This window comes from Peromyscus maniculatus, chromosome 10 (genome assembly GCF_049852395.1).
Source record: "Peromyscus maniculatus bairdii isolate BWxNUB_F1_BW_parent chromosome 10, HU_Pman_BW_mat_3.1, whole genome shotgun sequence".
Lineage (NCBI taxonomy): Eukaryota > Metazoa > Chordata > Mammalia > Rodentia > Cricetidae > Peromyscus > Peromyscus maniculatus.
Window position 1 is genome coordinate 6656787 of NC_134861.1, and position 16020 is coordinate 6672806.

The following is a 16020-nucleotide window of genomic DNA, read 5'->3' on the forward strand; positions in this document are numbered from 1 at the left end:
ATGGACTAAGGATGGACACTGACTTAAGTGTTTTATAGGCGCTGGGTCCTCTCTCCCCTATTGGTCCTGTCTAGACCGGCCCACCCTGTGCCCTCCTGCAGTTTCTCCTCAGAGTCTTCTGGGAACAAGAAGCTACCATCTCAGGGAGCCTTCCTTAGCTGTCCTTGCCTACTGTGTCCCTCTAACCCTGCTTCAACGCCTTGTCACAAAATCAAGAAGCAAAGCCCCTCCCACTCTGCTGTCCTAAGAGGACTTGCTTGTGCCCACCTGGATTTTGTCATTGGCCCTTGCCCTGGCCTCAAACTGAGCCAGTCTTTGACTTCTAGAATCCTGAGTCATCACCGAAGAGGAACAGATTTAGCTCCAAAAATGTTTCTGATCTCGTCAGTTCCTTGCGTAAAACCTTCACTAGCTCCCCGCTGCTTACAAGATCAAGTCTTGGAGCCAAGCCCTCACTAACACATTTCAATGGGCAGCTGTTTCTTGCTCCCCTCAATCCAGGACTCTTTTCTGAATATTTCCTGTCCTTGCATACCATGTTACTCCTACAACAGCATCTTTTCCATATTATCTATAATTTAGCCCTGACTCTTCTCAATTCCAGAAACATTTTTATCATGTCATTTTGCAACCCTTAGGAATTAACTAAGCCATCTCACTAGCCACTGTTTTTGTACATTTTGTTTCCCATTGAAAACAAAATTTCCAACATCATTGGCTTATGGGTTCTAGCAGTTCCCTTACGTTTTTTGCTTTGGATGGTACTTGGGTTTGAACCTAGGCTTCACTGATAAAAGGTGCTCTATCACCGAGCTGTATCTCCAGCCTTGTTTTTGCTTTAAAAAAATTAAATTTTATTTTTTTAAAGATTTTTACTTTGTGTATGAATGTTTTGCCTACATGTAAGCATGTGTAACATGTGGCATGCAATGCTCTTAGCAGTCACAGAAGGGTGTTGAATGAATGCCCTGGAACCAGAATGACAGTCTGTGAGCCAGTGTGTAGGTGCTGTTAACTGAAAACAGGGCATCTGCAAAAGCAGCCAGCACTCTAAAGTCCCTAAGTTTCTAACTTCCTGTGTATGACGTGGCAGGGTGGGTGAGTGGAGCGTGCACATGACATGGTCCATGTGTGGAGGTCAGAAGACAACTTTGGGACTTGGTTCTCTCTTCTCACCCACCCTACAGGTCCCAGAGGTCAAGCTCAAGTTGTCAGGCTTGGTGGTGAAAACCTTTTCTAGTCTGAGCCATTTCACCTCACTGGACTTTTTATCCTCCTGCCTCAGTCTCCTGAGTAGTTGGGATTATAGGCTTGTGCCAACAGGCCTATTCTGAAGTTTCCTTACCTCTACATTCTCCTGCTAGATCCTGGCCTGTTCAACTTGACCACTGTTAGGTAGAAGCCCAAGAGGAAGAAATGCGGTATTTTGTTTGTTTGTTTGTTTGTTTTAAGAGGGTATGACCTGTAGCTTTGGCGTTTTGGAGCCTGAAGCTGAGACAAATTCATAACTTCATCAACCTCTATTTCATGCCACACATTAGCGAGCAATCTCAAGGAGGGCAGACTCTCCGCTCCAGGGAGAGGCATTGGCTTGTGGGCCCTCCTGCTCTATCCCTCAACACAAGGAGCCATTTTAACACGGAGTAACCTGGGATTTCTCTACATGGCACACTCAAGGCAAGACACAAGCTAAGCTTCATCATGGCAGTTTGGTGTCTGCAGACTTAGGAATTCCATGCATTTGTCAGGCCTGGGGCTACCTGTCACAGGCAGCTAGACCTCTGGTTCACTCTTCTCAGCATCCCTTATCAATGGGTGTTTGAAGACATTAACTTTACTAGACTAGACAGGTGCTTTCCAGAAGCCAAACCAGTGTGCCCACTCCCCAACCACTAACATCCCAAACACAGAGTCCACACTCACAGTAATGTAAAACCATTTAATTCTAAATCAAATCGCTTTCACAACAGTGAAAATCAGTGGCTCGTCAAGGTCTGCTGCCTTACATGTTCCCATTTTCTGACTGTCCTTGTCCATGGGGGTGGCAGAAAGGTGGAGGCTGAGGACATACAAAACAAAGAAGGGAAAGCTGATTTGGCTACAGGAGGAGAGGTGAGCCTACAGAGTACAGCCTGCAAAGGAGAAGAGACTCCCAAGTGGGCTCTCCTGCCCAGCTGCCGGCGGGTGTGTAGCCCTGCAAAGTTCACAAAGGGCACACGGCCATCCAGCTTTGTTACTGGCATGTCCCTGGGATGCCTTTGCTGAGTGCACACCTGGGCTCATTCCATTTCACCAGATTCCAAAGGAGTTACTCCACTACTCAAAACTCTTCTTTCCTTTCTTTTGGAAACTCATTTCTTTTGTGTTCATTGGCTGAAGTTTTCCCTCTACTACTTAAGGCTACACTATACTGAGGGAGTCTACCAATTCTCTCTAGAACAGAGACACTCCAGGGGCCCCTGTGACTGGGGATTTCCAAGTGACACAGAATATTTAAAGTCTGTCAGCACATTATAAAGTTGCTTATTCTTACCAGTTGGATTTGCCAAACCACCCTCCTACTCAATACTTCATACTGTATCCATTTCGATACTAACACTGGCATTGGCAGGTGGGGACCGTGAGTGAAGAGGGCTCTCTCGTCATCCTCAAAGTCTAGGGTTCCATAGATTATGGAGAGCCATATCTAGAAAAATCACCACCCAGTTTCTGTTATTGCTGGGGCAGTGGGTGTTGAAGAAGTGAACAAACGGGTCGAGTAGAAGTTCATCTTGCTGCCCTGCTGAGGTCTCCAGGAAGAGACATTTCTAAGATGAAGCCTCATAGGCAGAGCAAGAACCGTCGGAGCAGGTGAACTATTCTCCTGCCTGGTACCACACTCCCACACTCAGGTTCAGAGGAAGCAGCTTATGAATTTCAAGAAGAAATCGGTATGTGGGAAGAATAAGGGAGACCACACTGTATCACTGTGGTCCTTTGCTTTTACATATCACCAGGGGTTGCTTGCTCAGGAGCCTCATGTGTCCCTTCAGCAGACATTCAAGGAGTTTTCAGGTAAATCCATCAAGCTATACCAACATCAGGGACTGCAGGTGGAATGAGAGTCCTGATGGTAGTTCTACATGCAGCTGGCTGACCTGAGAAAGCCTCCAGTTTCTCTGGGCAAGTTCTGAGAGAGGCTTCTATAGCCTAGGGGCAGGGCTCCTTGTCCTGCTGTCCCTGCATCAAAGCTCTGAAGTAGAGTAGTTGGTTCAAACTCAGCAGTAGTCTAGAGGAGAAAGCTGATGGGAAATATGAGCCAACTGACACCAGGGACAATCTACCAGGAAACCAGACAGTCAGTCACTCAAGCTGCTTTCTAGGGCCAAGACACTGAATGAGGCCCAGAGCCAAATCAAAGACCAGAGTCTCTGGTAAGGTCCCACAGCATCTTCAGCTTCTGTTGCTACAATTATGACCTTCTTGGGGCAGGGCAGTAATTCTTCTGTCTTTGCTGAGGAAGGGGAGGGAGAGGGCAGGAGGGCAGGCAGAGCAGCACTGGGATCTGGAAGGGAATCTCTCAGAATAGGAGTAGAGGCCACTTACCAAGGGTATTTAAACAGGTGAAAGTAAGTTTCCATAAATACCATTTGGTTCATCCCTTCATTTTTGTAATATAAAGTTCTGGTGAAAGAAACTCTGTTTCTTTCTTCCCATCTCCTCCCTGTGTAGAGCTGGGACCTGCTGAGAAGGCTGGAACAGGACTTCACATTGTCACCCATGAGAAGTGATTCAACATAAGACCTGAGGTTACAGAAGGGTGTTTACAGCAGTGGTGAAACTGGGGATTCCTTGCCAAGTGGTTTTGAGTTCCAAAGCTCTAATGGAGAAGCAAGACTCCTTGATGTGTTTCTGACCCTTGATTCCAGGGGTCGGGATTAAACAAGTCAAACACCAGGAGTGGGTGTGGCATATCACCAGTCCAGAGGTGCTGCTGTAGATGCAAACAGGGGTCCTGTATTAGGCGATCAGGAGCCAGAACATGATCACCAGGGCTACAAACAGGAAGAGACGTGACAGGAACTGCTCATCCACATACTGGGGTGTCCCAGGGACAGCTAGAGAAACAAGAAGAAAGAGACTTTGTCAGAAGGCTGTGCATGCTGCCCATTGGGGCCACAAATGGAGAGGATGAATCTTTGTTTTGTTATAAAAACAGAATCCTGCAATGAAAAGACTCCCGAACTTCAGATAATAGGAACCAAAACAAAAATAAGTCAACTACTACAATGAGGCCTTGATCTCCAGAAGAGCTGTCCTGCACATGCAAGTGAGCCAGCCGATTAGGAGGACCCTGCAGCGAACAGGGACCCTCTTGCCTGTCTTCTCTATGCTGCTGTATGCACGGACTACTTGGTGGGTCTCATTTAAAACAGCAGCAGCAGAAGCAGAACATGGGCCTTCTAGACCATAAACGCTCACACGCGAGCAGCACTCTCCTGCCTCTTTGCACACTATTCCAAATGGCTCTCTGCCTGCCTGTGCGTCTGCTTTTTCCAGAAGAGAACCAGGGCCCAGGAATCATATGGCAAGGTAGAAGGAGACTGAGTGAGAAACTCTATTCGATAGAGTTCTCTGCTCAGACCGTAGAGGAAGGAAGGTGACGGAATCCACGTCCAGGCTGTGCAAATCATACCAAATGTGACAAAGAAAAACTGATCCAGAGCCCAGCCTGGCTGGGAATGAACTGGGGGAGATCCAGTCTGAATGCTGGACCACGACAGAAAGCAATGGGCCAATCGGAAGTTCCTGTTGCCACGATAGGGATCTGTCTTCCCTTTAAGGCAAATCACATCCTGCCCTTTGGGGTCCCCTTCCTCTGAGAAAACAATGTGTGAACAGCAGAGAGACATTCCAGGCAGATAAGCTATGGAGTAGTGCCCAGCATTTTGTGGGTTGCATGTCATTCCCTCAAAGTTGGTTGCTCTGATAAACTCAGGCAGGCAGGCCACCAAGAGGTTTATCACCCACTATGTTCAAGGAATCAGATGAAGCAGGGAATAGCTTTGATGATTTCTGAGTGTTTGATCACATTCAGAGCACAAGTTCCTGACCAGAGCTACACTGGTCACCTCTGTTCCTCATACTGTACTGAGGGCCCAGGAGGCTCCAATGACTACAAGCAGGGCTCAACTGACCATGTCATCTTTTATAGGCGCCATGACATGGGTGGTGGCTTAGGCACCAGAGTGTAATGGAGTCAAGCACACATCTTGCTTCCTTGCTGTTCTCTGAATGCAGCTGTTATAGACAAGTGGCTGAGGGAGAAATACAGCAGCAGGTGACAGATATAAACACAGTACCCAAAGCTCTGAAGTTTGGTATCAACGCCATTTTGTGTCCTGAGAGAAGCTGGGCAGAGATGCCAGGGAACAGGAGGACCTAACATTTCACTTCTCCCTGGCCCCAAATGGTCAAAGTGTATGTGTCTGTGGGGGAGCACAGGTGTAGAATTAAACTTTTTTTTTTTTTTTTTTTTTTTTGGTTTTTTGAGACAGGGTTTCTCTGTGTAGCTTTGCACCTTTCCTGGAACTCACTTTGTAGAGCAGCCTGGCCTCGAACTCACAGAGATCTGCCTGCCTCTGCCTCCCAAGTGCGGGGATTAAAGACGTGCACCACCACCGCCCAGCTAGAATTAAACTTTTCATTAACTAGGTAGTGTTTATAATTTTTAGTTTAATGGTCATAGGCTATGTCTTGGAATCACTCCTGAGAATTTTCTGATCTACAAAGCAGCTAACTGTGTAGGTATTGGGGTACAGGTGATAAGCCCCTCAGTTTGTACTATAACATAAAGCATCCCTGATATACCTAACACATGGCAAGTGCTCAGAATCACTGGATGAGTGTGGTAATCTGCAAAGAATTTAAGGGATTTGGGGAAATCTGATATGCATGTACTGACAATTATCTGTAACTTCTATACTGCTGAATTCTAAGGAGTTTTAAGCAGGATATGTTCATGATGTTTTTTATAGAAACGGGGCTTACCTGGAGGAGGCCGTCCATCATTTATGTTAAATGCTGTGGCAAATATCCCAAATGGAAATGCTCCTATTCCAAAAGACATCTGAAAGCCACCATCTCCAAATCCAAATCCTTGAAATCCCTGTGGAGTAGAAAAGCAATTAAGAAAAATGGACAGATTTATCCCACATTTCTCAAACAACGTCTTACACCACAGTGCATGTGGCACTCATGTTTTCTTCTTGTCCTTCTGTCACAAACTAGGGCCTCAGCTCTTCCTCCCACCCAGGCCCAAGAGGAAAGGGACTCGAGAGGCACATCTCACCTTCTAGCCTTAGCTCCAATCTAAGGAGCTATAAACGGTACAAAAAGGGCCCATTCTGACCAGAAGTGAAACACACTGTTTGTTGTCAGCATGTTTAGATCATTGATATGGGGTTAGATCATATTCCAGGGTTCCATATTAGCCAGTAAAATTTCCTACATGCTATTTATAATACACTACTGACAATCAGTCCCATACCCAAATGCAAAGGAACATCACACACTACATACTATAAGCAGTAACAAAACAAAACAAAAACAAACAAAAAACCGGAATTCTGATTGGTGAAACCAAATCTTGCAGCATGTTCTCCAAGGACCCTGGTGCTCATTGATTCAACAAGACAGAAAACCTTCTTGTGACTTAAACTGTCACACTGCTTAAACCCCGTACGTGACAATGAGTACGTTGTCAACATATGGTGAGCATTTCCCCTAAAACTCAGGGGCTGCAGACAGAGCTGAGTCTGCGAACCCCCGGTTTGCTCCAAAGCACTGCATAGTTGGCACGGTGGCACACGCCTATAGTCACAGCACTCACAAAATAGACATAGGAGGATCACAAGTTCCAGATTATCCTCAGCTACGTATGGGTTCAAAGCCAGCCTGGGATACATGACAGGACCCTGTCTTAAAAAAATTATTTTAGGCTAAGTGATGGTAGTTCCTTATCAGCCTGGTCTATATAACAAGACTCCCCCAACAAAAACAGAAACAAAACACACACAGAAAATTCCCATGTCACATAAAATTGTAAATATTTAGAATCATTTATTTTTTTCTGATTAATACAGAAACGTGGGTGTGGTACTGTGATCCTAGCTCATGGGAAATGGGGACAGGAGGGGTGGGAGAATAATAAGTACTTGTCATAAGAAAGTAAGTCACTGATCTTCCTAAATAGCCACTGTCAGCAGTTTGGACAGCGCCTTGGTTTCTTCCCCCAACACACTCACCACACATGATCTTTCCAAGGACAAACTCAGAAGAACAACAGCACTGCTAGGAAGTAGAGTCTGTCTGAGTGCAAGGTCTCCTGGCACAGGACACACAAACCCGGCCTTTCCTTTCCCTTCTCCCTATTCTGACAGGATCTCACTAAGTAGCTTGGGCTGGCCTCACATTTGCAATGCTCCTGCCTCAGGATCCTGAGTGCTGGAATTACAGATCAGTACCAAGGATAAGCTAATGTTTAATTCTTGCATTAGCATTTTACAGAAGACTAAATTTGGCCAATCTGATCTGAAAATTCCAACTTAAAAAGATGTGTTATTGTTGTGTATAGTACTCCTATGTGCATTACACATGTGTCACAGTGCACATGAGGTAAGAGGACAACTTTGTGGAGTCAGTTCTCTCTTTTCATCTATGTGAGTTCTAGGGACCGAACAAAGGGCACCGGGCTTGCATGACAAGAGCCTTTTCCATAGAGTAAACTTAGTCACCGTGTACAACTTACAAATTCTTTGCCTTCCTCTGTACCTCTGGTGATCTCTTTAGAACAAATGATGGAATAATAGAAAGACAGGGTGTGGGCTGACAGGCATGGTGGCACACACCTTTAATCCCAGCACTTGGGAGGCAGAGGCAGGAGGATCTCTGTGAGTTCAAGGCCAGCCTGGACGACAGACTGAAGTCTAGCTAGCAAAGATGCCTTCACAGTGAGACCTTAAAATAAAAAGACAGACTAGACTACTAGCAGCTGCAGGTGCTTCTAACACTAGAGGTCTGCCCTAGGCCATGAGGGCTAAAGCCTCTGGATTCCTGGGCTCTTTGATTTCTGTTGGTTGCTAATGCTGCTTGAACAAGCAAAGCCTGAGAAGGTAAAGGGCTGCTGCTGTCCAGCAGTCAAGAGCAAGGACTTCGGTAACATCCAGGTTGGGTTTTGGCTCTGTGTGCCCCTGGACAGGCACACCACACACTACATATATCTGTCCCTCAGCTAGTTATCCCCTTTACATGGGTTTATAAATGAGATCATGTATACAACCCCCAATCCCCCCCCCGCCTTTTTTTTTTAGTTTTTTGAGACAAGGTTTCTCTGTGTAGCTCTGGCTGTCCTGGAATTTATTATACAGACCAGGATGGCCTCAAACTCAGACATCTGCTGCCTCTGCCTTCCAAGTGCTAGGATTAAAGGTACATACCACCACCAACTAGCAAAACTCTTAATATAGTAGAAAAGACCCCCAATTTCCATCAGATCCTTGACCTTATAATACTGAGATTCCTAATACCAGTTCAGCAGGGTGTTGGTGGGGTATTTAATCCCAGCACTTGGGAGGTAGGGGCAGGCGGATCTTTGAGTTCAAAGCTAGTCTGGTCTACAGAGCAAGTTTCAGGACAGCCAGGGCTACACAGAGAAACCCTGTCTCAAAAATAAAATAAAATTTAAAAAACACACCAATTCAAGTGAAAAAAGGATGTGTACATAGATTATCATAGTATCATTTAAACAGCAAAATCTGTGAGCAACTCTAAGGCCCTTTAATGATGAACTGAAATTGTACAGAATCAAAATTCAATGGAAGGGTGGTGATACAGCTCAGTGGTACAGTGTTACTCAGCACACTTAACCCCTTGAATTTAATACCCAGAACACTTCCTTCACACCCGTACACACAAACACTCATCTCTTTCTGGTGGAAATACATGGAAGCCTTCAATAAAGAGGACCAAGAGGGCTCGAGGTGTAGCTTGGTTGAGTAGAGCTGCCTAGAATGCACAAAGCTCTGGGTTTGATCCCTAGAGAAGTGCAGGCAGGGAGATCACAAGTTCAAGGTTATTCTCTATTACATACCAAGTTTAGGCCAGCCTAAGATATGTGAGACTTTGCCTCAAAAAATACAGTAAGATAGAAGAAAATTAAAACATTTAACAACAACAACAAAAAGCTGTGAGTGGTGGCTACACCTGTAATCCAAACCTGGGAGAAGCTGAGTTCAAGCTGCGTATGGCTGTCTACTGTATATGGATGGAGACTTTCTCAGAAATAAAAAGACTGGGCTAGAGAGATGGCCAAGATGCTCTTAATGGTTAAGAGCATTTTTTGCTCTTTCAGAGACCAGAGTTCAGTTCCCAGCACCCACTCAGGCAGCTCGCAACCACCTATAACTCCAGATTCCAGAGATCTCATGCCCTTTTTTGGTCTCCAGAGGGAACACCCTCACATATACATAAATAAATGATAAAAACAATTAAAAAAAACTAGAATATGAACAAACATCTCTCTAAAACACAATATTAAAAAGAACATACAATGACATTTTGAAGATACTTAGGATATCATGAAATATACTGCCAAAATTAAATGTGAAAGCAGTTAACAGAATTGTGAGAGTGACATAAAAATCAGAATATATAGGCTGGAGACATGGCTCATGACTAAGATGACAAACTGTTCTTGTACAGGACCTGAGTTTAGTTCCCAGCACCCATGTTCGGCAGTTCAAAACCGTCTTCAACTCTAGCTTCAATGGAATATGATGCCTCTAGCATCTCACAATCATGTACATACCCACTACAAACACATACACATAATTTATAATAAAATTAAAAAGAATATATGGCATACAAATGAAGAAAACAGTAGAAATTAGTATATACTTGTTTCTAGGATTCTAACAGTTCAAGTAAACAATTTTCCTTTAAATTTTCATTAATGTACATTTTTAAATTTTTAATTGATTTTTCTGAGACAGTTTCATATATCTCAGACTGGTCCTGAACTCACTAGGTAAGTGGTTTGAATGAGAATGGCCCCTATAGGTTCATAGTTGAATGGTTTGGTCCCTAGTTGTTGGAACTGTTTGTGAAAGATTAGGAAGAGGTGTGTCACTTGGTGGGTGGGCTTTGAGGTTTCAAAAGACTTGAGGCATTTCCAGTTAGCTCTCTCTGCTTCTTGCTTATAGATAAGTATGTAAGATCAGAAGTACTGCACTCCAGCACCATGCCTGCCTGACTGCTACTATGCTGGCCATGAGCTACATTCTCAGCCTCATTAATATTTTAACAAGAAATTGCTATTTGAAAAAAAAGATTAAATTTTATTTAAATGTGTACATATTTTGAATCAGTAATTCTAAGAATTTATCATAATAAAATAAGTATGTTTATCTGAGTATGTTTAAGACAGCAGAGGTAGTAGGTAAGTGTCCCATAGCACAATAGATGCCATTACATTAGATCTACACAATTGAGTATCAGCTGTTAATTGACTGTGGGTCTTAGTAACACTCTAAACTGCACTGCTGAAATTCCAGCTCTCGTGGGCACATTCCATGAGGGCAGAGACCATTTGTTAGGTTCATTGATAAACTGCCACTGCCAAAATAATGACCAGAGTACATTAAGGTACGTAGCATTGTAGAATAGATGAAATTTTAAGAATTAGAAAATAAGGGCCACATATTGTAAAAAAGCAAAATAAAGGGGGCCTGGAGAGATAGCTCAGTGGTTAAGAGCACTGGCTGCTCTTCCAGAGGACCTTGGTTCAATTCTCAGCACCCACATGGCAGCTCACAACTGACCGTAACTCCAGTTTCAGAGGATCTGGCACCCTCACACAGATGTACATGCAGGCAAAAAAACCTGCACATAAAATAGAAATAAAGAAATAAATTTACTACATATAAAAAAGCAAAAAACAAAAGTAAGCCAGGCATGGTGGCCTATGTCTATAACACCAGCACTGGGAGACTGAGGCAGGATGATCATGGTTCCAGACCAGCCTGGGTTACTTAGTGGGACCCTATCTCAAAAATCTAAGAAGTCAGGCTGGAAAGACAATCTGGTGGTAAAGGGCTTGCCATGAAGACTGATGACCTAAGTTCCATCTCCAGAGCCCATGATGGAAGGAGAGAACCAACTCCCCAAAGTTGTCCTCTCACCTCTACACACATGCCCCCCTCACCATATACACACAACAATAATAAAGTAAAAATTAAATTTAAAGCCAGGTGGTGGTGGCACATGCCTTTAATCCTAGCACTTGGGAGGCAGAGCCAGGCAGATCTCAGTGAGTTCAAGGCCAGCCTGGGCTACAGAGTGAGTTCCAGGACAGGCTCCAAAGCTGCACAGAGAAACCCTGTCTCAAAAATAAATACATAAATAAATAAATAAAATTTAAAACATCTAGGAAATAAATATGTAAATGTACAATCAATAATCATGCATATAAAAATAAGCACACACACACACACACACACACACACACACACACACACACACACACACACACACACACACAGTAAAGGAAGATGAGAAAACAGGCCCAAATGCTCACAATGGCTATCTCTGGATGAGTGGTTTAGGATTTCCCCTTGCTTGCCTCTTTTCTGTACTTTATAAATTTTCCTTTACAACTTTTCCTCCTTGTTCTAAAACAAGGAGAAAAACCGCAAAGTCAACAGATAAGTTACAAAAGCCACATGCACACTTCTAAAAGCTTCTAGAATGTTCCTCACCCCTCTATTTTCGGGCTCCGGCCTCTGGCCTTGAGGACGAGGAGGAGTCTTCTCTCTGAAAAGGAATTGTACAAGGTAAGGCCATCACAGGATATTGTGAGTTGCTCTCTGTGAGGACTGACCAACAGGGTTTGGGCCACTCTCCTGTTCAACACATAGAACTACTGGGCCAGGTGGTAGTGGTGAATACCTGTAATCCCAGCACTCTGGAGACAGAAGCAGGTGGACCTCTGAGTTTGAGGCCAGCCCCTGGTCTACAGAGAGAGTTCCAGGACAGCCACAGTTAAACAGAAACCTTGTCTTGAAAAACCAAACAAACAAAAAACTGTGCTGGCTTAACCAAATGCTGGCTTAACTCCGTTCTACCTCAAACCAGGAAAAGCAGCTTGTTCTGAGAAAGCCACCAGATTGCACAGCCTATTCTTGCAACAGAGATCTTGACCCAGGAAGGTTATGAAAATGGCTAGTTGCCTTCCCTGGGACTGCTTGATATGAGCTCATGGGTGCCAGAGGTTCCAAGCCAGACTAAAACAAAGGATGGATTGTCAGCTAAGAAGGTTAGGGTTCAAGGTCTCTCTCTCTCTCTGATCGGCCCCTATTAACTTCAGTTTGGCCTCCATTACTCTTGGGCTAGTACCTCATGCTATCTTTTACTTTTGCCTCTAGTTCTCAGACCCTCCTACCACTCACCTAAACAGATTGACTGAGAGTTTATTTCACATTAGGCACTAGGCAGGATGCAACCAATACTAATATGGTGACAGATACCACCCTTGAGATGATGCTAATTTCAGAAGAGACCTAATCAATCACAATATAGGATGGGAGCATTAGTGTGTGTGACAGGAATACGGCTGAGGGCAATTCAGATGGAGAAGATCACTTCAAGGAGGGAACGTCAAGGTTTCATAAAACCGGCAGGAATCAAGAAGAGGCTGCAGGAAGTAGGGTGGTAGTGTGAGTAGGACCAGGGGGAGTAGAAGACACAGAGCAAACACAAATGAGACAAATGTAACAGAACAGACAAACCCTTTAAGAGAAACTGAGTGCGTCTGACAGACAGGAGATGAGGAGTCGGGTGAAGTGCTAGAAAAAGTAAGATATTCTTCTGAAAAAGTACAGATGCAGACCAAGAAGGCTACCTACATTTCTGAAAACCCAACCCCCGAAAAAGCCATTCAGACTTCCTGGTCCCTGTCTTCCTAAGGCACATTCACTGGTGCTGCAACCCCATTCTGTAGGCAGGCTCCTGCTTCCCAGTGTAAGAAGTGCTTTCTCAACACTCTGCACACTTGCTATCATGATATCCTGAACACCGCAGGGAACCAGCCAACTGGCTGCCTGCTGGTAGATGACTCCGAGCAGCTATCTATACAGGCCAGCACAGGGCAGCTTGGCTCCTCTCCTCTCTCAAGCCTCACCCTTCCCAGGTGACTCTCATCTTGACCAAAATGGCTCAAAATCAAGCAGCCAAGGGTTAGAGTGCTAAATGGATTGAATTCACCCCCAAGTAGGAAGTGGGTATCAGATGCAGTCGTTACCTGGGATCCTGCTGCCCGGTGCTGCCCCTGCCATACAGTGGGATGACCTTGTCCCGGCTGATTCCAGCTTTGCAAACTGGACACACTTGTCTGTTAGGTCTGGTCTCCAACCACTGCAAGTGAAAGAAAAATACATTTTCAGTTAAGTACAGTGTGTGAACGGGGAGCCAAAGTCCTTAAAATGGGAAACAGCAGTTGGGAACTGGAACCTGATCTCTGTTCCTAGCATTGAAAAATATGTATTGGGGATAAAATCAAAATTGACTTTAAATACTAGTAACTAAACAAGCTCTGTCTTTCTCTGTTATTCTCCAGGACTGTGAGCCGTACAGAAGAAGGAATTGCAAGCTTGAGGCCTCCAGGGAGGCTCCTGGAGTGAACAGAACTTACATTAAGGATCAATCATATCATCATTATAGTGCTTTTCTGTGATTTCTTAAAAACAATTTACCTTTTTTAAATTATGTACATCAGTGGAAGGTGGGGTTATGTGCAAATATGCACACCCTCAGAGGCCAGAAGAGTAATCTGAAGCTGGAATTACAGATAGTTGTGAATATGGGTACTAGGAACTGCACTTGGGTCCTCTGGAAGAGCAATATGTGTTCTTAATTGCTAAGCTATCTTTCCGTCTCCAATTTTTTTCATCTTTACAGTATTTCCCCAATGGTGCAACCTGACATCAGCACATGGATGTGTTAATCATTCTTGGGTCACTTAGTATTGTGTTAAGGGATAGATTTTGCTTAACTAATAAAGATTTATCTAAACTTTACTAATGCTTTATGTTAAAACATTTTTCTTAAAAATGAACGAAAGATTATTTTTAAAATGTTATACTTGTATTTTTTTTTTTTTTTGAGGCGGAGTCTCATGTATTTGAAGATGATGCTGAATTCTTAATCATCACACCTTTGGCTTCCTAAGTACTGGAATTATAGGAGTATGTCACCACACCTAACTTGTGACCTCTTTCTGGGTACTGGATAGTTTCTTATGTATATTTTCTCAACCTTTATTTTTAGCACTAGGAGATAAACTCAGAGCCTTGCACATAAAGAATATACACACTATGAATGAACTATGCCCCAGCCCCTTGATATTATTTTAGGATATAAACTGCATCTCTAGACATGAAGATATAAAGTTCATTATATGAATATGAGCAAAGACTCAGGAATACAGAAATAGCATCTCATGATTTTATATCCCACATTTCTCACCTGTCAATGGCTCCAAAACCTAAGTTACATGAACTCTCAGTGCTCACACCAACATGTTCTGCCAAATCTATTCTTCCAGGTTTGTTTGGGTCAGAATGCTCATCCCTAGCTCTCTCTTCTTTCTCCTATGAGGACACAGAGCAGTCTAGTCCCTGTCCACCCCCTACACCCTCTAAGCCACCAAAGAGTGTGCTGCTGTACTTCTGACACCCATGGAGATGGTTACCTGGTTGTGACTGTTCATATCCAGTTGCCAATGCCAAGCCCAGTTCTTAGTGAACACTAACTGGTTTTCATAATAAATTAAAACAAGGAAGACAGACTTTCCTTCTCTGCAAAAGCTATCTACTGTCAACAAAAAAGTTTAACTCTTCTCAATAATTTCAAGATCTTTCAACAAAGAGAGGTGTACTGATATGAAAGGAGCTACCTTTTTACTTCTTCAAATTGTATTTTCATCTCTGTATGTATGTGTTGGTGTGTGTGTGTGTGTGTGTGTGTGTGTGTGTGTGTGTGTGTGTGTGTGTGTGTGTGTACCCACAGAGGTGTTGGAGCCACTGGAGCTGGAGTTACAGGTACTAGGAACTGGAATTGGTCCTCTGCAAGGGCAGCAAGCATTCCTAACCACTGAACTCTCTCTCTAGCACAGAAGTTATCTTTTTTTTTTTTTTTTTTTTTTTTTTGGTTTTTTGAGATAGGGTTTCTCTGTATAGCTTTGCGCCTTTCCTGGAACTCACTTGGTAGCCCAGGCTAGCCTCGAACTCACAGAGATCCGCCTGCCTCTGCCTCCCAAGTGCTGAGATTAAAGGCGTGCGCCACCACCGCCCGGCAAAGTTATCTTTTATAAACATAAAAGCTCAGAAACAAAAAATGATCTAATAGCTAAGGATGTGGCTTAGTTAGCAGATCAACTGCTTAGCACACAAGACATCCTGGGTTCCTAGCATCACATGAAGTGGGAATTGTGGTGCACACCTGTAATTCCAGCACTTTGAGGCAGGAAGATTTCAAGATTATCCTCCACTACATAGTGAGTTTGAGGTTATAGCTTGGGATACATGTGGTTTCAAAACAAAAATAAAACAAAAAGGTCCTAACATTATCAAACCCAACCCATTTGCAAATGAATCACTGAGACACAGAAAGTAGTGGTCAGCCAAGGCCATAATGGCTATTCTATTATTGGCAGAATCAGACCAACCCAGGTATGATATGTCCTCCTATTACATCAAATACTTGTCAATGGGCAGGTATATAAAAAGGGCAACTGAGCCCAGAAGCAAGGGAGATTGCAGCTTCTGACAGTAGTCCCTTGAGACGAGTATGTCTTGTGCAACTCCAGCTGATGAAAGACAAAGTAAAATAAAGTACATCTTACCTGATGCAAACACGGCCAACTAGCAGAGTCCCCAGGGCGGCCAGCCATCAGGAAGGAAAGCAGGAAGGAGAAAAATGCTTTCA

General features: G+C 43.8%; 1 protein-coding gene across 4 annotated transcripts in view; it reads right to left on the reverse strand.

Annotated features, from left to right (window-relative positions):
• Positions 1-1925: 1925 nt before the first annotated feature.
• The window catches only part of Rnf185 (ring finger protein 185), a 41119-nt gene continuing 27024 nt past the window's right edge, over positions 1926-16020 (reverse strand). For 3 of the 4 annotated variants that reach the window (XM_006972918.4, XM_006972917.4, XM_042285740.2), the window contains 5 exons: positions 15938-15956; positions 13337-13449; positions 11796-11850; positions 6031-6148; positions 1926-4097 (listed from right to left, as the gene is read on the reverse strand). In XM_006972918.4, coding sequence (XP_006972980.1) covers positions 4000-4097; positions 6031-6148; positions 11796-11850; positions 13337-13449; positions 15938-15956 — 403 coding nt within the window. In that variant the 3' untranslated portion in view covers positions 1926-3999. The remainder of the gene's footprint in view (positions 4098-6030; positions 6149-11795; positions 11851-13336; positions 13450-15937; positions 15957-16020) is intronic. The other variant, XM_076545788.1, reaches the window with a different exon arrangement.